Genomic DNA, 26266 nt, shown 5'->3' on the forward strand with positions numbered 1-26266 from the left:
AAATAAATAATTAGACAAAGTGCTCATTGATGGACTTCTGGTGTGTGTTTAATAGAATGTGTGTGTGCCCATGTATGTAAATAAGAGGAGGAGCCCTGGAGATTAGTGCATTTAAATCTGTTTTAAAATGTAGCTAGAAGAAGAACTTTGCGAGAATGGTTTCACTTCGTACAGGAAGACAGCCTGTCATGGTCCATGTTACTATGTACCTGCTTAGAAAATGCAAGAAAAGTTTTAATTATGAAAAAAAATGAGCAGACAGAATAAAATGATGTTAACAAGAATAACTCTTTTAAACCGATAAAAAGGATGACCAGTAAACTTGGTCTAATATGGTTGTTTTATTTCATTTTATTGAGAAGCTGAGGTAAAGAACTAAAGCCCATAGGTTGGGACACTGCCAACGCTGCTCTTTTTGATATATATTAATGACTTGGGTATACAGGGTATAATTTCAAAGTTTGCAGATGACACAAAACTCAGAAATTTGGAGGATAGTTACAGACTTCAGGAGGACATAGACAGACTGGTGAAATGTGCAGACACATGGCAGATGAAATTTAATGCAGAGAAGTGTGAAGTGATATGTTTTGGTAGGAAGAATGAGGAGAGGCAATATAAACTGAATGGCACAATTTTAAAGGGGATGCAGGAACAGAGAGACCTGGGGGTGCATGCACACAAAATCTTTGAAGGCAGAACAAGTTTAGAAGGCTGTTAAAAATTCATATGGGATCCTTGGCTTTATTAATAGAGGCATAGAGTACAAAAGCAAGGAAGTTATGCTAAACCTTTATAAAACACAGGTTAAGCCTCAGCAGGAGTATTGTGTTCAATTCTGGGCACCACACTTTAGGAGGGATGTCAGGCCTTAGGGAGGGTGCAGAAGAGATTTGCTAGAATGGTACTGGGGATGAGGGACTTCAGTTATGTGGAGAGATTGGAGAAGCTGGGGTTGTTCTCCTTAGAGCAGAGAAGGTTAAGAGGAGATTTGATAGAGGTGTTCAAAATCATGAACGGTTTTGATAGAGTAAATAAGGAGAAACTGTTTCCAGTGGCAGAAGGGTCAGTAACCAGAGGACACAGATTTAAGGTGATCGGCAAAAGAACCAGAGGCGACATGAGCAAACATTTTTTTACACAGCGAGTTGTTATGATCTGGAATGCCCTGCCTGAAAGGATGATGGATGCAGATTCAATAGTAACTTTCAAAAGGGAATTGGATAAATACTTGAAGGGGAAAAAATTACAGGGCTATGGGGAAAGTGCAGGGAAGTGGGACTAATTGGGATAGCTCTTTCAAAGAGCCGGCATTGGCACAATGGGCCGAATGGCCTCCTTCTGTGCTGTACCATACTATGGTACTATGATGCTGACAAGTAGGAAGGAAGATGTGATCAGGTGATGCCAAATTTGGACTTTAATAGCTTATAATTTGTCAGAGGAAGGGAAGCAGTTCACAGGTTTGAGGCCCTGGGAAAGAATGAGTTGGAGCAGGAGGCTGTGCAACGGGTCTTGATTTCAAAACAGTTAGGAACCAGGAAGGAGAATAAAACTGATTTTGGTGCTTAGGAGGAACATAGAGAGGAAATAGAGAGAACGGTTTTCACCACTAGGCAGCGCTTGACTTAGAAAAGAGCAGCAAAGTCATGGCTGCTTGATGTTGTGTAAGCGCTGACTAAGAGAGGGGGGAAAAAGTCAAATCACAAAGTGGTTGGAGCTGCTAAGAGAGACCAACTGTTGGTGTAGCATTTTATCAAGTCTTTAAAATTTAAAAACACATCTGTTTTGGTGTAGGTGCTCAGTTTGTCAGAGACATATGATGCGTAGCAGGGTCTAGTTTGTCAGGGCAAACATGTGTTCTCCTTGCCAGCCTCCTGAGCTCCACCACTTCAAAAACTGTAATTTGTCCAAATCTCAGCACCCACATCCTCTCACCCATCACCTTCATACATGTTAATTTCCGTGGGCTCCCTGTCATTGCCGTGGCATGTTGTTAATCTCTGAGTGGCCTCATAAGGCTCCTATAGAAGTGTCAGCTTGTCTCAGTTGATAGCACCTTCAGCTCCGAGTCAGAAAGTTGAAGGCCCATTCCAGGACCTGAGTTCATTGTCTAGGCTGACAGTCCAGCGCAGAACAGAGGGAATGCAGCATGGTCCGAGGTGCTGTCATCAGATGAGAGTTCAGATGGATATTAAAGATCTCATGGCACTATTCAAAGAGAAGAGAGTTCACTTTATAATCAGACTAACATTTCTCCTTCAACCAACACCAGCAAAGACAGATTAACTGGCCATTTGTCTCTTTGTTGCCTGTGGGATCTTGCTGGGTGCAATATGGCAACTAAACTTACCTACAAAACACGAGTCAATGCATTTCAAAGTAATTCTTTGTGAATATATTTCTGAGCGATGTGATGAGGCACCATGTAAAGGCAATTCTTTCTTTCTAACACAGTTGTGTCAGAAAGGTTAACCAAAGGGCACGGCAGACAGAACAGGCAAATGACCTGCTCCCAGGGCACTGCCAATACCGCACTTGATCTGGTTGCTAGATCACTGGATATTAATTAGGTGCAGGAACCCCGACTTTATTTTCCTCTCTTTAGCCTTGTGCACTGAGAGACAATACAGAGATCAGCTACGTGTTCCTATAGAGTGAAAACTATAGGAATGAACCCCCCTCCGCACAACCCCCGCCTCCCGACAAAAGTGCATAAATTGATTGGTGGCTGCGGGAACAGATTAATTAGAGCAGCATTGTCCGACTAGGATTGCCTACCCTCCACGATTGCCCTGGAGTCTCCAGGAATTAAAGATTAATCTCCAGGACACAGCTGCGAGCAACCCAGGAGAAACATCATAGAGGCATAAAAAAAGTGTTTTAAAAAAATTTTCTTTGAACACTTCTGTTTGCTGGTTATAAAGAGATTGCACATGGGAAAAAATGATGTTTGTCTGACAGTCAAGAATCATCCAATCGGGTAATTAAGAGTCTGTTCGCTTTCCAATTGGCACGGGAAGGCAGTGCACCGCGAATATGGACATGTTGGGACCACAAATTGCCTAAGTGTGGGGGCGGAGTGATTGGAGGCAGGAGGTCATGTGATGAAACGTCCAGGAATATGTCCAACCAGAGTTGGCCACCCTATAACAAAAGCAAAATACTGCGGATGCTGGAAATCTGAAATCAAAAAACAGAAAATGCTGGAAAAGCTCAGCAAGTTTCGGGTCGAAGAAGCATTAACTCTGTTCCTTTCTCCACTTGCTGAGCTTTTCTAGCATTTTCTGTTTTTATTGGCACCACTATGTCTGATATCAGGGAAATGTTCGAAGTAACATTTGTGACCACTAAGAATGACAAAGAGGGCAAACCCATTTTTACTTTTACAACGAGATACTTTAAAATAAGTTTTCAACCCAAAGTGAGAGAATCATAGAAAGGTTACAGCACGGAAGGAGACCATTTGGCCCGTCGAGTCTGTGCCAGCTCAATGCAAGAGCAATCCAGCTAGTCCCACTCCCCCGCCCTATCACCGTAGCCCTGCAATTTTTTCCTTTCAAGTATTCATCCAATTGCCTTTTGAAGGCCATGATTGAATCTGCCTCCACCACTCCCTCGGGCAGTGCATTCCAGATCCTAACCACTTATAGGAACATAGGAGCAGGAGTAGGCCATTCAGCCCCTCGAGCCTGCTCCGCCATTTGATAAGATCATGGCTGATCTGTGATCTAACTCCATACACCTGCCTTTGGCCCATATCCCTTAATACCTTTGGTTGCCAAAAAGCTATCTATCTCAGATTTAAAATTAGCAATTGAGCTAGTATCAATTGCCACTCGCTGTGTAAAAAAGCTTTTCCTCATGTCACCTTTGGTTCTTTTGCCAATCACCTTGAATCTATGTCCTCTGATTCTTGACCTTTCTGCCAATGGGAACAGTTTCTCTCTATCTACTCTGCCTGGACCCTTCATGATTTTGAATACCTCCATCAAATCTCCTCACAATCTTCTCTGTTCCAAGGAGAACAACCCCAGCTTCTCTAGTCTATCCACGTAACTAAAGTCCCTCATCCCTGAAATCATACTAGGAAATCTTTTCTGCACCCTCTCTAAGGCCTTCACATATTTCCTAAAGTGCAGTGCCCAGAATTGGACATAATATTCCAGTTGTGATTGAACCAGTGTTTTACAAAGGTTCATCATGACTTCCTTGCTTTTTTACTCTATGCCTCTATTTATAAAGCCCGGGATCCCGTATGCTTTCTTAACCGCTTTCTCAACCTGCCCTGCCACTTTCAACAATTTGTGCACATATACCCCCAGATCTCTCTGTTCCTGTACCCCTTTTAGAATTGTGCCCTCTAGTTTATATTGCCTCTCCTCATTCTTCCAACTGAAAATGATCCAGTTTTCATTTTTCTGCGTTAAATTTAATCTGCCACATGTCCGCCCATTTCACCAGAGAGTCTATATCCTCTTGAAGTCTATCACGATCCTCCTCACAGTTCACTACACTTCCAAGTTTTGTGTCATCTGCAAATTTTGAAATTGTGCCCTGTACACCCAAGTCCAAGTCATTAATATATATCAAGAAAAGCAATGGTCCCAGCACCGACCTCTGGGGAACACCACTGTACACCTCCCTCCAATCTGAAAAACAACCACTCTCTGTTTCCGGTTACTTAGGCCAATTTTGTATCCATGCTGCTACTGCCCCCTTTATTCCATGGGCTTCAATCTTGATGACAAGCCTATTATGTGGCACTTTATCAAACGCCTTTTGAAAGTCCATATACACCACATCAACCGCATAGGCCTCATCTACCCTCTCTGATACCTCATCAAAAAACTCTATCAAGTTAGTTAAACACGATTTGTCTTTAACAAATCTGTGCTGGCTTTCCCTAATCAATCCACACTTATCCAAGTGACTGCTAATTCTGTCCCGGATTATCGTTTCTAAAAGTTTCCCCACCACCGAGATTAAACTGACTGGCCTGTAGTTGCTGGGTTTATCCTTACACCCTTTTTTGAACAGGGGTGTAACATTTGCAAGTCTCCAGTCCTCTGGCACCACTCCCGTATCTACGGATGTTTGGAAGATTATGACCAGTACCACCGCAATTTCCACCCTTACTTCTCTCAGCAACCTATGATGCATCCCATCCGGACCGGGTGACGTATCTACTTTAAGTACAGCTAGCCCATCCAGTATCTCAACTATATCTTCCTTTACTGAGACTCTGGCAGCATCTTCTTCCTTGGTAAAGACAGATGCAAAGTACTCATTTAGTACCTCGGCCATGCCTTCTGCCTCCATGAGTAGATCTCCTTTTTGGTCCCTGATTGGCCCCTCACCCTCCTCTTACTATCCATTTACTGTTTACATGCCTATAGAAGACTTTAGGATTCCCTTTTATGTTTGCCACCAGTCTATTCTCATACTCTCTCTTTGCCACTCTTATTTCCTTTTTCACTTCCCCTCTGAACTTTCTATATTCAGCCTGGTTCTCACTTGTGTTATCAACCTGACACCTGTAATATGCCCCTTTTATCAGCTTCATCTTATTCTCTATCTTTTTTGTCATCAAGGGAGCTCTGGCTTTAGTTGCCCTAGCTTTCTCCTACGTGGGAATGTACCTTGTCTGTACCTGAATCATCTTCTCCTTAAAGGCCGCCCATTATTCAATTACAGTTTTGCCTGCCAATCTTTGATTCCAATTTATCCAGGCCAGATCTGTTCTAATCCCACTGAAATTGGCCCTCCTCCAATTGAGTATTTTTACTTTACAGTGGTCCATGTCTTTTTCCATAGCGATTTTACACCTAATGATACTATGATCGCTGTTCCCTAAATGTTCCCCCACTGACACTTGCTCCACTTGGCCTGCCTCATTCCCCAGAATGCCTCCTTCATCGTTGGGCCGGAAACGTACTGGTCAAGAAAGTTCTCCTGAACACACTTCAAAAATTCCTGCCCCTCTGTGCCCCTTCTATTATTACTATCCCAGTCTATATTAGAATAGTTGAAGTCCTCTGATTTCATAACTCTATAGCTTTTGCACCGCTCTGCAATTTCTCTGCAAGTTTGCACTTCTATATTCTTCCCACTAGTTGGCGGCCTATAGAATTCATCCAGTAGTGTAACGGCACCTCTATTGTTTCTTAACTCTAACCAAACAGATTCTGTCATTGACCTCTCCAGAACATCCTCTCTCCAGCACTGCAGTATTCTCCTTAATCAATACAGCCACACCCCTCCTTTTTTCCCTTCCCTATCTTTCCTGAACACCTTGTATCCAGGAATATTTAGTACCCAATCCTGCCCTTTTTTGAGCCAGGTCTCCATTATCGCCACAATATCATATTCCCATGTGGCTATTTGCGCCTGCAGCTCACCAACCTTGTTTACCACGCTTCGTGCGTTTACACAGATGCACTGCAAACCAGTCTTAGACTTTCTTTTACTCTCTCTTGGTCTGGTCCCATCTACCACCGTACTATTTCTTGCTCTAGTGCTATCTTTCTCTCCCAATCCTTTGTGCACCTCATTTCTCCTTTCCAATGCTACATCCTGGTGCCCATCCCTCTGCCAAATTTGTTTAAACCCTCCCCCACAGCACTAGCAAACCTGCTCACAAGGACATTGGTCCCCAGCTCCATTGAGGTGCGACCCATCCGGCCTGTACAGGTCCCACCTCCCCCAGAACTGGTACCAATGCCCCAGGAATCTAAAGCCCTCCCCCCTGCACCATCTCTCCTGCCATACATTCATCTGCTCTATCCTCCTATTTCTATACTCACGAGCGCGTGGCACCGGGAGTAATCCAGAGATTACTACCTCTGAGGTCTTGCTTCTGAATCTCTTTCCTAATTCCTTAAACTCTGCCTGCAGGACCTCATCCCTCTATGTCATTGGTACCAACATGGATCACGACCTCTGGCTGTTCACCCTCCACTTCCAGAATGTTCTGCAGCCTCTCAGTGACATCCTTGACCCTGGCACCAGAGAGGCAATCTACTATCCTGGAATCACATCTGCAGCCGCAGAAACACCTGTCTGTTCCCCTAACTATAGAATCCCCTATCAATATTGCTCTCCTGACCTTTCTCCTTTCCCCCTGTACAGCTGAACCACCTTAGCATTGCCAAGCACAAGCCTGGGGGATGGCTACATGTGGTCATTGAACTGAACCCACCCATGTGACCACTGCAAAGGCAAGAAAGCGTCTGGCACAAATAGCCAATTACCATCAACAATGATAAAAGCAGCCAATTAGATGAGCCATGGCAAAAAAAAAAGCCATTGCCCAGCTTGTAACCATCCAATAAGTAAAGGCAAAAGCAAAATACTGCCAGTGCTGGAAATCTGAAATAAAAACAGAAAAAGCTGCAGAAGTTCAGCAAGTCAGGCAGCATCTGAGGAGAAAGAATCAGAGTTAACGTTTCAGATCGAAGAGCTTTCGTCAGCACTGGAAGATGTTAAAAGAGTTAAAGTTTTTAAGCAAGCACAGAGCCAGGGAAAGGGGGCTGTGGGAGGACAAAGGGAAGGTCTGTGTTAGGGTGGAGGGCAGGAGTGATTAAATGACCAAAGGGATGATGGTGCAAGATAAGGAGGGTGGTAATGGGACAGGCTAAGAAACAAAAGATTGATCAGGAGTAGCTGTAAATGGCAGCAGCAGAACCATTACCAGCACTAGCTGAAAAAATGGGAGCAGTGGTTATGATCTGAAGTTACTGAAATCAATGTTGAGTCCGGAAGGGTATAAACTGTCTTCCAGTTCTGACGAAAGGTCTTCGGCCTGAAAGGTTAACTCTGTTTCTTCCTCCACAGATGCCGCCTCACTTGCTGAGTTTCTCCAGCACTTTCTGTTTTTATTACAATCAGTAAAGGTCATGAACTGATCACCAGGAAGAGTACGTGGCATTGTGGCAAGCGCATGCGCAATGGCCATCGCACTGTTCATCGCCACGCATGCGCGGTGGAGACACGGCGTGTTGGCAGGCGCATGCGTGCTCTTTTCTTTCACCGGCTGAGGGTTGTACGCAGGCGCAGTGCAGGTTTTTGAGTTAAGATGGCGGTGGGCGAGTGGCTGCGTTGCTTGGTCTTGTTGCGGTTCGTCGCCACATTATGTTCCGGCCTTTACTTCCACATCGGCGAGACCGAGAAGAAATGCTTCATCGAGGAGATACCTGACGAGACCATGGTCATAGGTAAGTGGGAGGGCGGGTGACTACTTGGGCTCCTTTGATTTAATCTGACTGACACGTACACTTGGGCTCCTTTGATTTAATCTGACTGACACGTACACTTGGGCAGACACAACCGGTGAGGCCGGGCCTGGGGCTGAAGCTGGGCTCTACTGTGCTGTCCCACTAATGCATTGACCAGGCTCACATATGAGCAGTGGCCACGAGTGTGGGGTGCTGATTTGTTACCCTATCTTCAGGACAGGAGGGGGAAAGTTTGCTAAACACTTTTTTCATGAAACAACTCTTCTCTGCAGGGTCTGTAATTGGATCTCTAGGATCATGAGGTCTCCGCATTTAACTTCCTTGCATGAGTTGCTGTAAACTAATGTAAAATGAGTTTCCTGCTTTGGATAACTGATATATTTTCAAGTTAGTATTTGCTTACATACCTTTATGCAGAAAAGTTTGAAAACCGGTGATATATGTTGCCACTCTTTATGTTCTTGGTGGAGATAGGAAGAAGCATGAAGTGTCATCTTATAATTATGAGAGTGAGCCTTCTAACCATGAGTGAGTGTAAGACCAGTTTTGGTCACTAAAACGTAAAGGCTCGAGCCCTGGAGGTAGTGTAGAGAAGAGCCACAGGGTTTATACTTAGCATCAGAGGGCTGAACTATGAGGATTGAATGGGAAAACTTGCATTATTCATATTCAAAAGGAGGTGACCGTAGGTATTTAAGATGATGATAATTGCCCTCTTCCAGTCCCTCACCCATTTTAGTCTGAGGTTGTGAACTCTGGCTGGACATATTCCTGGAGGTTTCATCACATGACCTCCTGCCTTCAACTTCCCTTCTCTCTTTTCTCCCCCCTTTCCCCCCCCCCCCCCCGGGTCAATATTTTTATAACTAATGAATGGAAGTTCAAAGAAAATGGGGGAAAAAAACACTTTTTAATGACTGATTTTTCTCCTGGGTTGTTCACAGGAATGTCCAGTGGATTAATCTTTAATTTCTGCAGACTGTAGGGCAATCTTGGAGAGTTGATAACTGTACTCTAGCCTCCAATCCCTATGTCTTGTTTCTTCCCTCTTCCCCTATCTTGTCTGTGACTCACTTGTTCCCTTGCCTCCTCCCCATGCAACTCCTGACCATCCAACTCTCCTTCCTGGCCCTCATGCCAATGGTTTCCCCTCCTTGGGCACTGTCCTGCTTTCCTACAAAATGGTGAACACTAACCCCCCCCCCCCCCCCCCCCCAAGGGCCTTTGAATATGTTGGTGCCTCCTAGCTCTGTGCTTGTCTCTCATAATTCCCTGTTCCTATCCCCCCAATCTGGCTTCTGGCCTTCTCACAGCACTGAAATGACCTTACCATGTGACTGGTGCTCTATCCCTCCTCAATCTGTCTGTATCTGTTTGACATGGTTGACCACGCCATCCTCCTCCAATGTGCTTCCTCTTTTGAGCGCCGCAGAATTGCCCTTGTGTGATTCTGTACCTTCCTATCTAAACATGGATAGCTACGCATCTCCAGCAATGGCTTCTCTTCCCTCCCCTACACTGTCACTTGGAGTTCCCCCAAGGATCTCACTGTAGCCCCTTGTTCCTCATGCATGTGCTTGCCCTTGGTGACATCATCGGTAGATCGGATCAGCTTGCACATGTAGGCCCATGGCACCAAGCTGTACCTACCTAACACTTCTCTCGACCCTTTGATTGCCTCTACTATTAACTGCTTGTTCTGTATCCTGTCTTGGATTTCTCATGACCCTCCCACGCAGCGCTGGGAAGAGCAAAAGCATCGTCTTTGGACTCCACCACAAACTCTGCTCCTGTGCCACTGACTCAATCCCCTTTTCCCAGGCAGCTATAGGCTTAGCCAGACTATTTGCAGTCTTGGTGACCTTTTTGACCTTGAGCTGAGTTTCAGGCTCCATATCCTCTCCATTAGAAAGACTGCCTATCTTTACCTCAGTAATGTTGCCTGCCTCTGCCCATACCTCATCCCCATCGTTGCTTGAACATGTCTTTGTCACCTCCAGACTTGATGACTCCAGTACTCTCCTTGCTGGCCTTCTGCCCTCCACTCTCCATAAGTGCTAACTCATCCAAAACTCTACTGCATGTCCTTGTTTTAAAGTTCTTAGCCCTGGTTTCTGCCAGACGGACAGGGTTAAATTTGCCTGTTATCTTTAAATCTCTCCATGGCCTTGGCACACCCTATCTGCAATTTGTTCCAGCCTACATCACCCAGGCACACTCTTCCTCTGACTCCAACTTGCTGTGCATTTCTTTCACCCTCCCCTTACTAGATTTTTAGCTGCGCTTTCACTGTCTGAGTCCTATTTTCTAGAATTCCATTTTTTACCCCTCCACTTTTTTAAAAAAAGATCTGAAAACCCATCTCTTTGACCTGGATTTCTGATGCCTTTTTTAATTTCTCCCTTCCCGGCTTCATGTCCATTTTTCCCACTCCTGTCTGTGAAGCACTTTGAGACTTTTTACATTAAAGATGCTTTATAAATACAAGTTGCATTGAATATGATAAGGTAAATGTTGGAACACTAGTTTAAGCTGAACCATCACGGTAGGACGGGAGGGGATGTTGAGCGTGGGCAAACTCCGTAATTGGAAATGATCCCAGGAAGTTGTTCAAACAAGAATGATCAACATGTGGAAAGGGCCTTGAAGTAGTAGTGGAATCACTTAAGAAGCCATTAGATTCTGTGATGGGAGGACTGTCTGTTCTTTCTGTGTGGATGAGCTTAAATGGGCTAATTGACTTCCTGTGTCTATCTTCTGATCTTTAGGGCTGAGGCCATTATTTCTATTGATGCAAATGTGTGTTTTCCTCAATCGTAATGAGTCCTATAGAATTTAGTTTGGGTGGGTAACTTGCAGAGTTGTCTTCATTTACAGCCTTTTTAAATGAAGGTGCAAAGAGGGCCCATTCAAAGACCATATCCTTTCATTGAGTTGTGGCCCAACAGAAAACAAATGACAACATTACACTTATTGAACAAGGAACTGATCAGCACAAATGGTGCTCAGATTCTGGTCAGTGCTCTCTCCCTCCCCTCCAGAAAAATGTGGTAATGTTCTCTGCTGGAGGAGGGGACTGAGTGTAATGTATCAAAGTTTGCAGATGATACAAAGATGTGAGGGAAAGTAGAGAGTGAGGAGGATATAAAAAACCTACAAGGGGATATAGACAGGCTGGGTGAGTGGGTGGAGATTTGGCAGATGCAATACAATATTGGAAAATGTGAGGTTATGCACTTTGGCAGGAAAAATCAGAGAGCAAGTTATTATCTTAATGGCAAGAAACTGGAAAGTACTGCAGTACAAAGGGATCTTGGGGTTCTAGTGCAAGAAAATCAAAACGTTAGTATGCAGGTGCAGCAGGTGATCAAGAAGGCCAACGGAATGTTGGCTTTTATTGCTCGGGGGATAGAATATAAAAACAGGGAGGTATTGCTGCAGTTATATAAGGTATTGGTGAGACCGCACCTGGAATACTGCATACAGTTTTGGTGTCCATACTTAAGAAAAGACACACTTGCTCTCGAGGCAGTACAAAGAAGGTTCACTCGGTTAATCCCGGGGATGAGGGGGTGGACATATGAGGAGAGGTTGAGTAGATTGGGACTCTACTCATTGGAGTTGAGAAGAATGAGAGGCGATCTTATTGAAACATATAAGATTGTGAAGGGGCTTGATCGGGTGGATGCGGTAAGGATGTTCCCAAGGATGGGTGAAACTAGAACTAGGGGGCATAATCTTAGAATAAGGGGCTGCTCTTTCAAAACTGAGATGAGGAGAAACTTCTTCACTCAGAGGGTAGTAGGTCTGTGGAATTTGCTGCCCCAGGAAGCTGTGGAAGCTACATCATTAAATATATTTAAAACAGAAATAGACAGTTTCCTAGAAGTAAAGGGAATTAGAGGTTACAGGGAGCGGGCAGGAAATTGGACATGAATTTAGATTTGAGGTTAGGATCAGATCAGCCATGATCTTATTGAATGGCGGAGCAGGCTCGAGGGGCCGATTTCTTATGTTCTTAACCATTTCAATCTTCAGTGTTGCCTGGAAAAACAAATCCAGTTTGCAGCAAAAAATACTCTTTTTTGGAATTTGCTTTCACTTCAAAAATGCATAGGAATGAGATGGAAGAAGAAACATGGTCAGCAAAGGTTTCAAAGCTTGCTTTATTTAAAAAAGATAAAAATTCTCTTTTTAAAAAAAAAAATTAGATAGAACAAATGAAAACTAAAACTTAAAAATAGAACGGGGGAGAGGCCGAGAATGGAAGACACTGTCTTTTACCTCCTGTTGGAATTGTTGGCACTTAGCCACTGCAATTCTGCTGGTAGTGAACTCAGTGACTAGAGATTATGTGTAACAAGTTTGCACGACTGTGCTGATGGTGCTTCATTGTGCTTTGTCACTTTGTAATCTTGTATTTCACAATCTTGCAATACATTAAGACAGATGTCCTCTGCCTAATGGTGAGTGCTGTAACCCTGGACGACCATCTACTTTTGTTTTTTTTTGGTGAACCACTTCCTTTTGCTGCTGTTACCACAACCCTGGTCTATTGAGCAGTATCTTCCGGTTGTACAAAGTACACTTTTTCCCTCCATGGAGTCCCTGAAGTTCTGCAACGTTGGGGAATCTGATCACTTTGATAGAAGCTTCCAAAATCTGTTGAACATTTCTATATAAATCATCAGGTCATGCTGTTTTGTGCAGGTTCTAGGACTCCTAGAGAAACAACACACTAAAACTAGTTTAGCCCTAGAAGTGGTGTAATGGTGGTTTGCAGTAACTGGAGGTAATGAGCTCTGTAGCAATATTTTAAACAGGAAAGATGATTTATTCTTTTCTGGTTCATTATCAGTCCTGGATCAGGTTCTGATCATAGCTACACAAGTGCTGTGCTGCTGTTGGTCTAATGCTGGGGAAAGTGCTCACGATTCCAGAAAACACCTCCCAACAGAGACATAAGCTGCCTTTTTAGAATTAAAAATGAAATGCTAGCCCCTCCAATGGTCCAGAAGGTATTACTGCCCCAGCCTTGAACTCGCATCTTTCTCTTTCTCTCCTATCTCCCCTCATGCCCACTCCGAGCTCATCTTGACCATGAGACCCTTCTCCCTCGACCCTATTCCCACCAAACTGCTGACCTCCCAGCTTCCATTCCTGGCCCCTATGTTAGTTGAAATTATTAACAGTTCTCTCTCTCTCTCCCCTCAAGTACTGTTTAACCCCCCCCTTTCAAATCTGCCGTCATCGCCCCACTCTTCAAAAGATCCACCCATGACCCATCTGTCCTTGCAAACTGTCGTCCCATCTCCAATCTCTCTTTCCTCTCCAGTCCTTGAACGTGTTGTTGCCCCCCAAATCCATGCCCATCTTTCCTGCAACTCCTTGTTTGAATCCCTCCAATCAGGTTTCCGCTACTGCCACAGTACTGAAACGGCCCTTATCAAAGTCATAAATGAAATCCTGTGTGACTGTGACCATGGTAAATTATCCCTCCTCATCTACGTTGAGCTGTCTGCAGTCTTTGACACGGTTGACCACACCATCCTCCTCCAACACCTCTTCTCTGTCGTCCAGCTGGGTGGGACTGCCCTCGCCTGGTTCCATTCCTATCTCTCCAGTCGTAGCCAGAGAATCACCTGCAATGGCTTCTCTTCCCGCTCCTGCGCCTTTACCTCAAGTCCCCCGAGGATCTATCCTTGATCCCCCTCCTATTTTTCATGGGTACTAAATATTCCTGGATACAAGGTGTTCAGGAAGGAAGAAAAGGAGGGGGGGATGGCAGTATTGATTTAAGGAGAATGTTGCAGTACTGGAGAGAGAGAGAGGGTGCCCTTGAGGGGTCAAAGGCAGAATCTATTTGGTTAGAGTTAATAAACAATAGAGGTGCCATTACACTACTGGGTGTATTCTAAAGGCCACCAACTAGTGGGAAGGATATAGAGGAGCAATTTTGCAGGGAAATTAGAGGTGCAAGAACTATAGAGTAGTGATAATGGGAGACTTCAACTATCCTAATATAGACTGGGATAGTAATGATGTAAAGGGCAAAGAGGGGAAGGAATTTCTGAAGTGTGTTCAAGAGAACTTTCTTGATCATTATGTTTCCAGCCCAATGAGGAAGGAGGCATTGCTGGATCTAGTTCTGGGGAATGAAGTGGAGCAAGTGTCAGTGGCGGCACATTTAGGGAACTGTGATCGTGGTATCATAAGGTTTAGATTAGCTATAGAAAAGGACAAGGAGCAATCTGGAGTAAAAATACTTAGTTGGAGGAGGGCCAATTTCAGTGGGTTGAGAATGGATCTGGTCCGGGTAAATTGGAATCAAGGATTGGCGGGCAAAACTAATCGAATAGCGGGTGACCTTTTAAAGAGGAGATGGTTTGTGTACCGTCTGGGTACATTCCCATGAGGGGGAAAGGTAGGACAACCAAAGCCAGAGCTCCTTGGATGATGAGAGAGTAAGGTGAAGCAGAAAAAGGGGGCGTATAGTAGATGTCAGGTTGATAGTACAAGTGAGAACCAGGCTGAATATAGAAAGTACAGAGGAGAAGGGAAATGAGAGGCAAAGAGAGAGTATGCGAATAGACTTGCAGCTAAAATAAAAGGGAATCCAAAGTCTTTTATAGGCAAAAAATTGTAAACAGGTAGTAAGAGGAGGGGTGGGGCCTATTAGGGACCAGAAAGGAGATCTACGCATGGAGGTAGAGAGCATGGCTGAGGTACTAAATGAGTACTTTGCATCTGTCTCTACCAAGGAAGAAGATGCTGTCAAAGTCACAGGAAAAGAGGAGGTAGTTGAGATACTGGGTGGGCTAAAAATTGATGATGAGGAGGTACTAGAAAGGCTGTACTTAAATTAGATAAGTCACCAAGTCTGGATCGGATGCATTCTAGGTTGCTGAGGGAAGTAAGGGTAGAAATTGCAGAGGTGCTGGCCATAATCTTCTAATCCTCCTTAGATAAGGGGGTGGTGCCAGAGGAATTGCAAATGTTACATCCTTGTTCAAAAAAGGGAGTAAGGATTAACCCAGCAACTACAGGCCAGTCAGTTTAACCTCATGTGGGGGAAGCTTTTAGAAACAATAATCTGGGATAAAATTAATAGTCACTTGGGCAAGTGTGGATTAATAAAGGAAACCCAGCATGGATTTGTTAAAGGCAAATCATGTTTAACTAGTTTGATTGTGTTTTATGATGAGGTAAGAGAGGGTTGTTGAGGGCAGTGCGATTGATGTGTATATGGACTTTCAAAAGGCGTTTGATAAAGTGCCACGTAATAGGCTTGTCAGCAACATTGAAGCCCATGGATATGAGATTGGCTCAGTGAAAGGAAACAGTAGTGGTGAACGTTTTTTTTCGGACTGGAGGAAGGTATACAGTAGTGTTCCCCGGGGGTCAGTACTAGGACCACTGCTTTTTTTTTATATATATTAATGACTTGGACTTGGGTGTACAGGGCACAATTTCAAAATTTGCAGATAACGCAAGACTTGGAAGTGGAGTGAACAGTGAGGAGGATAGTGATAGACTTCAAAAGGACATTGACAGGCTGGTAGAATGGGTGGACACGTGGCAGATGAAATTTAACGCAGAGAAGTGCGAAGTGATACTTTTCGGCAGGAAGAATGTGGAGAGGCAAAATAAACTAAATGGTACAATTCTAAACGGGGTGCAGGAACAGAGAGATCTGGGGGTATATGTGCACAAATCGTTGAAGGTGGCAGGACAGGTTGAGAAAGCGGTTAAAAAAAACATGGGATCCTGGGCTTTATGAATAGAGGCATAGATTACAAAAGCAAGGAAGTTATGTTGAACCTTTATAAAACACTGGTTCGGCCACAGCTGGAGTATTGTGTCCAATTCTGGGCACCACACTTTAGGAAGGGTGCCTTAGAGAGGGTGCAGAAAAGATTTATTAGAATGGTTCCAAGGTGAGGGACTTCAATTACGTGGATAGACTGGAGAAGCTGGGATTGTTCTCCTTTTAGAGCAGAGAAGGTTAAGAGGAGATTTGATAGAAGTGTTCAAAATCATGAAGGGTTTAAATAAAGAGAAACTGTTCCCATTGGCGGAAGTGTCGCGAAACAGAGGACACGGATTTAAGGCGATTGGCAAAAGAACCAAAGGCGACATGAGGAAAAACGTTTTTACGCAGCGAGTAGTTATGATCTGGAATACACTGCCTGAAAGGATGGTCAAAGCAGATTCAATCTTGGCTTTCAAAAGGGAATTGGATAAGTGCTTGAAGGGGAAAAAAAATTGCAGGGCTACGGGGGAATGGGATTGCTCTTACAAAGAGCCAGCATGGGCTCGATGGACCGAATGGCCTCCTGTGCTGTAACCATTCTATGCTTTCATTTACAATGTTGCCCTTCAGCGACATCATCCGAAAACACAGTCAGATTCCACATGTATGTTGACGACACCCTACTCTATTTCACCAGCACCTCTCTTGACCCCTCCACTGTCTCTCATTTGGCACATTGCTTGTCCAACATCCAATACTGGATGAGCAAATATTTCCTCGAACTAAACATTGGGAAGACCGAAGCCATTGACTTTGGTCCCCGCCGCAAACTCTGTTCCCTAGCCACCGACTCCATCCCTTTCCCTGGCCAGACCGTTCGCAACCTTGGCATCCTGTTTGACCCTGAGATGAGCTTCCGACCATGTATCCGCTCAATCACCAAGACTGCCTACTTCCACCTCTGTAACATTGTCCGTCTCCGCCCTTGCCTCAGCTCATCTGCTGAAACCCTCATCCATGCCTTTGTTACCTCTAGACTCGACTATTCCAATGCTCTCCTGACTGGCCTCTCATTTTCTACCCTCCATAACCTTGAGCTCACCCAAAACTCTTGCTCATATCCTAACTCGCACCAAGTCCTGTTCACCCATTACCCCGTGCTCGCTGACCTACGTTGGCTCCCAGTCCTGGAATGCCTTGATTTTAAAATTCTTATTCTTGTTTTCAAATCCATCTCTGGTCTCGCCTCTCCCTATCTCTGTAACCTCCTCTGGCCTGGCAACCCTCCGCGATCTCTGCGCTCCTCCAATTCTTGCCTCTTGCACATCCCTGATTTTAATCACTCCACCATTGGTGGCCATGCCTTCAGTTGCTAGGCCCTAAGCTCTGGAATTCCCTGTCTAAGCCTCTTTACCACTCTGCTCCTTTAAGATGCTCCTTAATACCTACCTCAGTTTAATAATTGTTAATAATTCTCATTCAAATTTCACTTTTATAACTGCTCCAATTTCCACACTTCCCCTCTTTACCCCCCCCCCCCCCCCCCAAAAAAAAAAACATCCTTAGGTTGGTTGGTGAGTGGTGTAAGGGTCAAGCTTATTAACTTTGTTCATGGACAAGATCAGCCGTCAGTCAGCAGGAGGCTAATTTAAGCAGTGAACGATGTGTTTTGGACCACTTTTAGTTTCCTCCTCCCATCCCAGCTGCTGCCCATTGAAAAGTTGATGTAACTGATGGGATTAACCTTTAGTTTGTTTCAATTGAATTTTTCAGGTAATTACAAAACTCTGATGTATGACAAACAGAGGGAGGAGTACCTGCCTTCTCCTCCCGGACTAGGAATGTTTGTGGAAGTGAAGGATCCTGATGAAAAGGTACAACATATTCAAGCTGAGAAGGCCAACCTGTTTATTTGATTACTTCAAGAGAATTATCTACTGGTTTTAAGACATTTTCTCTCTAAACTAAATTACTTTTTCAAGTGAACTTTGTGCTCAAGGTGAAAGGTAGTGTTGGTACTGCAAAATGGAATATTTTTGTACTTTATTTCTTCCCAAGTCAGATTTGATGCAGTGTAAAACATTATCTATTCTGGAGTGAGATTTCCAATCTGATTGCTAAATCAGATGAACTGTCATTTTTTGAAAGGATAAGCTTAACCAAAAAAAAATTCCCATGTCTGTGAGTTTGTTCCATTAGATAATAAATGTGCAGATTTGGTAGTTTAATTTTCACAATGAAAGGCCAGGTGTGAGATTGTTGAAAATAACACCAATTACAGTTTACAGTATATGGGGCTCCTGAAGCTACAGGAGCTTACCAACCCACTTTTTTTAATGAGGGCTGTGAAGCTCTTTCTATATAGCTGGCTGCCTGCTGCCGCTAGGTACCCACAGCACTCCGCGGTCATTATGCAACTGTCCAGAAATGATTCTCAACACCAACAACCTTTTTTAGGTATTGTCAGCAGAATAGGGTTTAAAAAGGGAAGAAGGGAGCTAGAATCAATACAAAACAAAAGATTTAATGTCTTTTACTCTCTATAGGTCATTCTCTCAAGACAGTATGCTTCTGAGGGAAGATTCACATTCACCTCCCATATTCCAGGAGAGCACCAGATCTGCCTGCATTCCAATTCCACCAAACTCTCCCTGTTTGCATCAGGAATGTTGGTAAGGAAAGAACTTGTAAGAATAATGCAACTTCATGGGGTGATAAGAAGGATAAAATCAGTAATAATTATAAAACTTCTAAAAGGTAAAGACCATTTTATCTGTTTGTACCGATTTCAGTGTGGTAACCATGACTAAATTTTTTAGTGTGAAGTTGGAGTCTGCTTTCCTTGAGATTCAGAGGATTCTGCAATAATAATTATAATCCAACAAAAACGTTACTGTTAATTTTTGTCCTGCCTAGAAAGTTTTATATCGGTCTCCTCACCCTGGAGAAATCTTTGGGTTCCTTGTGGTTGGGTGAGGGGGGAATGACTATGAAATGTCACCTGATTTTATTTCAGATGCATCATGTATTGCCTTCAAATGTATATAGGTTGATACAGTAGAACAGAATGGGCTTGGCACTCTGGCTATGAAAATATTTTGGTGACTGTATTTGATAGCCAGATAAGCTATCTACTTCAAAATAACTTTTATCCAGCTTCACACTTATTGTCAGTGTGAGCCATGATGAGCTGTGGTTTTAAAAATATGTAAAGTTCCTCCTATGAGATGTTTGTCCAATATGTAAATTTTTGTGGGAGTTGAAGGTTTCTTGGGATATTTTATTCTTATAACTTGGGGTGGAGGTGGTGGAAGGGAAAAGATCAGTCACGCACAAATTTAGACTGATGTCCCTAACTCAGCCTGGGATTTTGTGATCACTGCTTGACATTTGCATTGAATATTCAAGTTTTGTGTAATATTTCACCAGAAAGTTTGAGCCATTCTTTTTGTGTGTCTTTTCCCTTCCCTCTGCCCTACCCCTTTCAATCGTAACCCATTGGTCAGTAGTATAACCAGAGCACTATTGAATCATATTAATTCAAAAAAGCATTGAAAAGTAGTCTTGGGCTCCTAAATAGCTGTGTGAAAATTCCTGCCCTTGTATGGTACAGAGCCATACAAACCAGGAAGCTCCCAGGTTCAGTTGCATTTCTGATGAGTTATTTGATCGTTGCACTGAGGGCATCTTGAGTAATGAGTTTTCTCCCTGCAGCGGGTTCACTTGGACATCCAAGTTGGTGAACATGCCAATGATTATGTTGAGATTGCAGCGAAGGACAAGCTCTCTGAGCTCCAGCTCCGTGTGAGGCAACTGATTGAACAGGTGGAGCAAATCCAGAAGGAGCAGAACTACCAGCGGGTAAGTGGGGGCAAGGACATAATTATCGAGGGGTGGGGGTGGTACGTGAGGGGGGGCAGGGACAAAACTACTGGAGGAGAGGATAAGGGCAGCAACCAAAGTAGAAAGTGATGGCAGGAGTACTGTGACCTGAAAGGGACTCAAATGGTGAGTATGAAGAAAGAGATGAACAGTATGTATGTGAATATGAGGCAGCAATAAAATTGACAGAAAAGTAGTAGTAATGTGCATCATGGGAAGGGGGGTGGGTCAATAAGTCTAGCTTAGTATTACACTACAGGGTGCATTTAACCACTGAACTGTTGGGCAAGCTAGTCAGTATTAAAGCAAAGTAACTAGGAACTGCTGATGTTGAGACACCTGTATATTTACTGCTACAACAGTTAGGGTTATATGACCGTTCAGTGCCCCTGAAACTGTTTAAGGTAGGGAATGGTGTACATGAAGTATATGTAAGGATCAACAGAATGAAATCAACATGGTATATATTTTGCTTTTCACAGTGTGAAACATTAAGGAAATTGGGTGAAGTTAGTTTTTTTTTCTCCTCTGTAGTCACTCTCTTGCAATTTTTAAAAATATATTTGTGTTGGTATATTTGGTCAGGAATAAACTGGTTGAGGTAATAAAAGGGTCTCTGGCTGAGAGTCGCTATAGAATCTGGCCGTGAGGTAGTTGGAGTAACATTGGAGATGCAGAGTGCTTCAGATATTGTTATTGGGTCTCACCACTTCCCCAAAATTTGGATGTGGGACTCAGAAACTGCTTCAGTTACTCTTTCTTGCCGTCTAGCAAAATATTCCAAAATGCCTGAGTTACCTTTTTGTTTTAAAATGCTGATAATTCTCTTAAAATGTGACATTTGATTACATCTGTTATAATTATATGATCTATAGAGTAATGTCCTACTTTTAAGAAAGCTGAAGATGCATGTATTGGTGCAGCAATGAGGCTTTTTATTGCAGGGAGCCAGAATACTAAAATGGCTGCCTGCATTTGTGTTAAATATTGGGATAATGTAATGGGTTCTGCAAGATATGGCCTCCTCCTGTGCTGTAAATATCTGATTCTATGTCCTGATTTTTTATTTTTGTTTCTGTTCCAGTATCGTGAGGAGCGTTTCCGGGTGACTAGTGAGAGCACCAACCAGCGAGTCTTGTGGTGGTCAATCGTGCAAACGCTGATCCTCATTGTGACTGGAATCTGGCAGATGAGGCACCTGAAAAGCTTCTTTGAGGCCAAGAAACTTGTGTAGGTCATGATTGCAATGACCTGTTTTCAATTTGGTTTAAATACAATACAAGGCTGATTGGCCAAAGGCACGTTTCCAATTACACAATTCAAGTCGATTTTGCCCAAATCCACCCCCTCCCCTACCTCCATGAGATGCAGTCTCTCCAAATGGATTGTGGCAAGTAATGGATAGTATGTTTGTTGCCAGTTGGGTTTTGCAAAAGAAGCCATGACTGCCAAAAAGGCGCATCTCTCCAACCTACATCAAACAGTTGGAGTTGACCTTGCTTTGTTGCCTCTGGGACGCCTAATATTTTGTTAATCTGTAAATGTGTTTTTTTTCCCGTCTTACCAAAACTTTGAATATTTCAATAATGGAGTATTTAAAGTAGAGTTTTGCAGTACCTAAATGTGCTAAGATATATATTCCTTTCCCCATCCACTGTAGCAGTTGAGTTTGTTAAATCCATTAACTAATTTTAACATTTTTGAAACTGTTAAACACCAAACAATGTCCTGTGAACTTCCCTTTAAGGCTTAAATAGGCATCTTATTGTGTGACCTCTTTTCTTAATTTGAACTTTCCCAAATATTGTGCAATGGGCATCCTCAGTGTGACTAGCTGTGATCATGGAGGTGTGAGCAATGCTTTTAAATGTCACCAGACTGGTCCTGTCTCTATGACTAAGCAAGAATTAGATTATTTATAATTTTCTGGTTGTAATTGAATTTCTCTGACTTTAAGGGAACACTGCTGAGCAATTTAGTGCTCTGCTTTGCTTGTAATGTGCTCAAAAATATAATTTATTGAACTGCCATTTGTCTTTGTAATTGGAAACATTGTTTTTGGTCATTTGTAAATCATTGAGGGATAAAGATGTAGGAACCACTGTGGACTTGTTACTGTGGGGGATTTTGAACTTGGGTATGAGAGGGATGGTGTTACATTTATGGAGCTACACTTGATTCAGATTGTGTGTAGGCAGCTGCAAATATTTGCAGCGGGACTGTGCTGATGATCAGAGATCCAGTAGCACACTGGCAGGAGTAGAAACTGGAGATGTTCCCCTCGCCCTGACTGCATTCAAATTGTTAACGTTTTGAGCACGACCCCATTAACCCAATAAGCATTTGTACTGTAGGCTAGAAACATTTTGAACTTTGTGTTGCTTTTTATGGATTGATTGAGATTGGGTGGAGATTTCATTAGATTGGTAGGGACTTTTTCTTTGAGATGGTTTTCTCTCTCCTCCTCCCTCTCCCTTTTATTGGGGTAGATGAAGGAGTGTGATCATTGCTACTTTCTGCTGTTGTCAACAGGAGGTGCTTTCACTATACGATGAGCAGGCCCCATTGGTTTGCGTTTCATCAGGTTTTCCAGTTTGAGAATCTGTTTGGAAGAATGCCAAACAGGAGCTCTTGGTCTGTTCATATTAATCCAGTAGATCAAGTTTCTCCATGTAATGTAGTATATCCTGCTGAGTCTTTGCAAACTCTTCAGTGCACCAAATCATTAAACTGTTTGTGCTTGATGGGAAACCAATTGGATTGAAGTTCTCCAGACATAATATCCCAGCTTGCTCATGGGATGTTCATTTACATGGGCATTCACGAAGAACTGCTGCCCGTACCGTGGTATCTTGTTGGGAGATTGCTGAAGGGAAACCACCAGAAATATGGCGCTCCAGATGCAAGCTGCTCCAACAGCAGAGGTAATGGTTCCATCTCTGAGGAGCAGCCTCTTTAGATTGCTTGGCACAACTCCCGCTGCTTCCAAACCAAATGGCATGATTGCTGTATTATAAAATCATGCCTGTCTAATTACAGTTGACTACTCTTGATCCCTGTATTTAGTTTAAATCGTTCCTACACTCTGAACCTTCTCCTCAACCGCACTGATGGGTTGAAGAAATTGAATGTTAATGAATAAATGTGATGCCTCCCCTTTCAAAGAAATCATTTTCCACTCATCATTTCCCAGGGAGCCATTTTCCCAGTTTGGGAATCTCTTTGGAAGAATGTCACATAGGGTGGCTAAATCAGTTCATATTGATCCAATAGACCCAGGCACTCTAGATTATGTGGTGCATCCTGCTGAATATCGATGTGAACCAATTCACAGCGATCATGATCATCTCTACTGGTCTTCAGTCCATGTTTATCATCATGCTTGATGGGGAGTTGTTTTCTCAACTGCCTCTAGGCAGACAGTCAGGACTGTGTGCCACTCCATGATGACTTTGGTGCTGCAGTGCAACCAGCAGTCCAGGAGCATGCAGCAAACTGAGCTGATGGCAGTAGTGCTTATGTGGGATAGGGGGAATGAGTGAAGAAAAGGTTTCATCCTAGAGGTCTGGCTAAGTCTGAAACAGTGATTGTCACACTGGTGACAACCCAACAGTTGGATTGAAAAGTGGGTACTTGTCAGTTGCAGACTGTTACCCTGTTGACTAATTTGCCAGGAAAGATGCTATTGTGTTGCTGCAGATTAATGGCATTTCATACTATACCTGTGTACTCTTCAAAAGCACCTGCAAAGCAGCTGTCTGGATTGTAGAGTGCATGTTACATGGGCACTGTTCTTATTTAGCTGTGCTAAAGGGTGGAAAATAGACTGTTCAAGCCATCACTGACACCCCTCTTTAGATAAGAGGTTTTACTGTAAATGCACATAGTTAAGGGTGGTTCTGGGTGTAGTGCATTAAATGTGGAAACTAATAGAGAGCCAAAGTGTGCGCTGCTCAGAAACAATCCTTCTAATCTGTAAAATCAGAAAGGGTTGGAACATGGACATGGGGCGACCATTGCAAAATAGGCAATGTGCCTGCCTTGGTCACCAAAATGTAGACATCTGTACGTTTTAATAACGCACCAAAGCAAATTAACTGGTTACACAAGTGTTGAAGAAATAATTAGTGCCTCAATGTACATTTCTGCTTGTTACTTTTTCTTAAAAGTTAACATTTTCCCTTCTATTCCACCCCCTTAATTTCTTTTTCTGGAACTTGGTGCATTTTGTGTAGAGATTACATTGCCTAATGAGATTTGCTCCTCTGTACATTGCAGTAATTGACATGTACAAGTTCTCTTAGTTACTGCTTCCATGGACCATTTTTCATAAGTTCTCATTCTTGAAATAAACTATTTCCACCCTTTTTGTTTTTTTAAGTTTCTCATTCTTCATGCTGACTACCTCTGAACTAGGCACATGAAATCTGCGCGTTAAAACAAAATTCTGAATTGCTGCATGATCATTGTAACTTGCACTGGGAACACTTTCACATATACCAATTGTCCCAGAATTGTGCTTGAATTGAGTCCTTATATATGCTAAGTCTTTGCTATAGCTCTGCTTGAATCCAGGTTTGTGTTAATGGAATAACATTTCTGTGGAGGTGCAGCACCACACACTGGTGGGCTTTTTGCTTTGCCTGACATCCCTCGCACCAATGGTAGAGCTGAGATTCTTTTTGGAGGGAACTTTGGAGACATGTATCCCTGCACTACACCTGTACATCTTGTGGCCAGTTTTATTGCAGTACCAGGAAATGGGAGCAGATTGCCTGCATGCCTTCCGAACTGTGGATTGGCCTGTGGTATAGAGAAGTGCTGTTGGGTGATGAGAAGATACCTCAAAAAAATATCAAAAGGAATCTGGGTTGAAAGCCAATTAGTGGCTTGCACCTTATGCCATTTAATCATTCTTTATCCCATTTAATCATTCTTTGGTTAAATCTATAGATGGGATTAATCAAAAACACACTGTAGCCCAGTGACTGTATTAAACTACTGTTGCCTGTTACTCCCAGTGGGTTACTACATAAATGTGCTGATGGATACTGAGCCATACAGACTAAATACTCCTAGATCCCTGATCAAAGGTGAATTAACTGATCTTGGCTGGGGTGTGGTGCTACCAAGTGGCCTCAGCACCCCTGAACTAGGATGGATGGGGGTGGAAAGAGAGGACAATGTTGCCACGGCTTTTAATCGCTATCCACTGATCCCTGTTGGATCCCGCATGTGGATGTTGGGAGAAAACAGGATTGGGCTCAGCTTTAACGTGGTCAACAGGCAAAAAGCCTCCTGATGTTTGCTGTCTAGGTTCACCAATGAAGAACGGCTACTTATTTGAGGTAATGGAGGCCTGTGAGCACCCATGTATCCCCAGGGAGAGTTGGGCAGAAAACTGGGGGACAGAAAAGCTGTGCCTGCTTGAATTTAAAGTCAGAAGTTCACTGATTATTAATATGCCGGAATTAAAAAAACAGGTAGATGTGGATTGTGTTCTGCTTTTGGTTTATATTTGGATGAGGGATTCTGTACAACAGGATGCAGTAGGACCCAGGTGGCTATGTTTGAATTGTGGGTCTGGATTCAATGTGCATTTCTCTGGAGCTGATTGCACTGTTATTTAGATGTCTGTTCAGTATTTAAACAAGCAATCGGAATTCCTGTATTTTTTTTAAAAAGCAAAAGATGGCATTTGTAAGAATCATTTTTAAACTTTTTATTTTTCACTTCAAACAAAAATGTTTAATAAAAAATGTTCATATATCCATCCTCCATTGTCCACTTTGTGCCTGTAGAGTCCAGTCCTTCAATATTCCCCTGAAGGTCTACTGACCAGAGCCCAGTTGGAACTGGGGTCCTAGAGTTCATACTGGATGTAAGCCCTTGGCATCAACCCTGTTCCCATCAGGAAACTATTGTGGATACTTCTGGGTCCATTTCCTTTTAACTGAGATGCTGGCAAAATATTTTTGCTTATTGCTGTGAGACTTAGTTTGGAGGAGAGTTCTGGCTGAGTTCAAATTTAGCCCAAACTGATGGGAAGAAAGTTTCCTGTTACCTGTAATGTCTTTTATATTAATCAGTCTGAGTAATCTTAACCCATTTCCTAATGGGTGTATTGTACACAACATACAACTGATCCTAAATTAGCATTAAAATATCGATACCTGACTTGGGAATGCTTAATGGCACTGGGGCTGCAAATGCAAGTGTGTTCTGTTCCTCAGTGCTGACTTCATGACCTTAAAAAAAAAAAATCACCTAAAACATTGACCATTGGCTAAGAGGTTTTAAACTGGTGGTGCTCATAATATAGCCCAGTGACCATTGTGGCTGGCCATGTTTCCCCATGCGAATCTTGGCAGATTTGCTGCTCCATGTACATTTG

The 26266-nt window shown here is 43.2% G+C and overlaps 1 protein-coding gene and 1 long non-coding RNA gene across 2 annotated transcripts; one reads left to right on the forward strand and one right to left on the reverse strand.

Annotated features, from left to right (window-relative positions):
- Positions 1–322: 322 nt before the first annotated feature.
- Positions 323–7914, reverse strand: LOC137332173 (uncharacterized). The gene is made up of 2 exons (XR_010965607.1): positions 7694–7914; positions 323–2211 (listed from the first exon to the last, which is right to left on the reverse strand). It is a non-coding gene; the product is annotated as an uncharacterized lncRNA (long non-coding RNA).
- Positions 7915–8053: 139 nt separating this feature from the next.
- LOC137332575 (transmembrane emp24 domain-containing protein 9-like) lies at positions 8054–25645 on the forward strand. Its single transcript, XM_067996506.1, has 5 exons — positions 8054–8216; positions 17764–17864; positions 18537–18662; positions 19705–19851; positions 20957–25645. Exons 1-5 carry the CDS (start codon positions 8078–8080, stop codon positions 21104–21106), a joined length of 663 nt encoding a protein of 220 aa, XP_067852607.1. The 5' UTR covers positions 8054–8077; the 3' UTR covers positions 21107–25645.
- The last annotated feature ends 621 nt before the right edge of the window (positions 25646–26266 follow it).

Source organism: Heptranchias perlo, chromosome 14 (genome assembly GCF_035084215.1).
Source record: "Heptranchias perlo isolate sHepPer1 chromosome 14, sHepPer1.hap1, whole genome shotgun sequence".
Taxonomy (NCBI): domain Eukaryota; kingdom Metazoa; phylum Chordata; class Chondrichthyes; order Hexanchiformes; family Hexanchidae; genus Heptranchias; species Heptranchias perlo.

Coding starts and splice junctions, on each gene's coding strand:
- LOC137332575 (XM_067996506.1), top strand. CDS start 8,078: ATGGCGGTGGGCGAGTGGCTGCGTTGCTTGGTCTTGTTGCGGTTCGTC. Junction 8,217..17,763: donor TGACGAGACCATGGTCATAG/GTAAGTGGGAGG, acceptor TGAATTTTTCAG/GTAATTACAAAACTCTGATG. Junction 19,852..20,956: donor AGGAGCAGAACTACCAGCGG/GTAAGTGGGGGC, acceptor TTTCTGTTCCAG/TATCGTGAGGAGCGTTTCCG.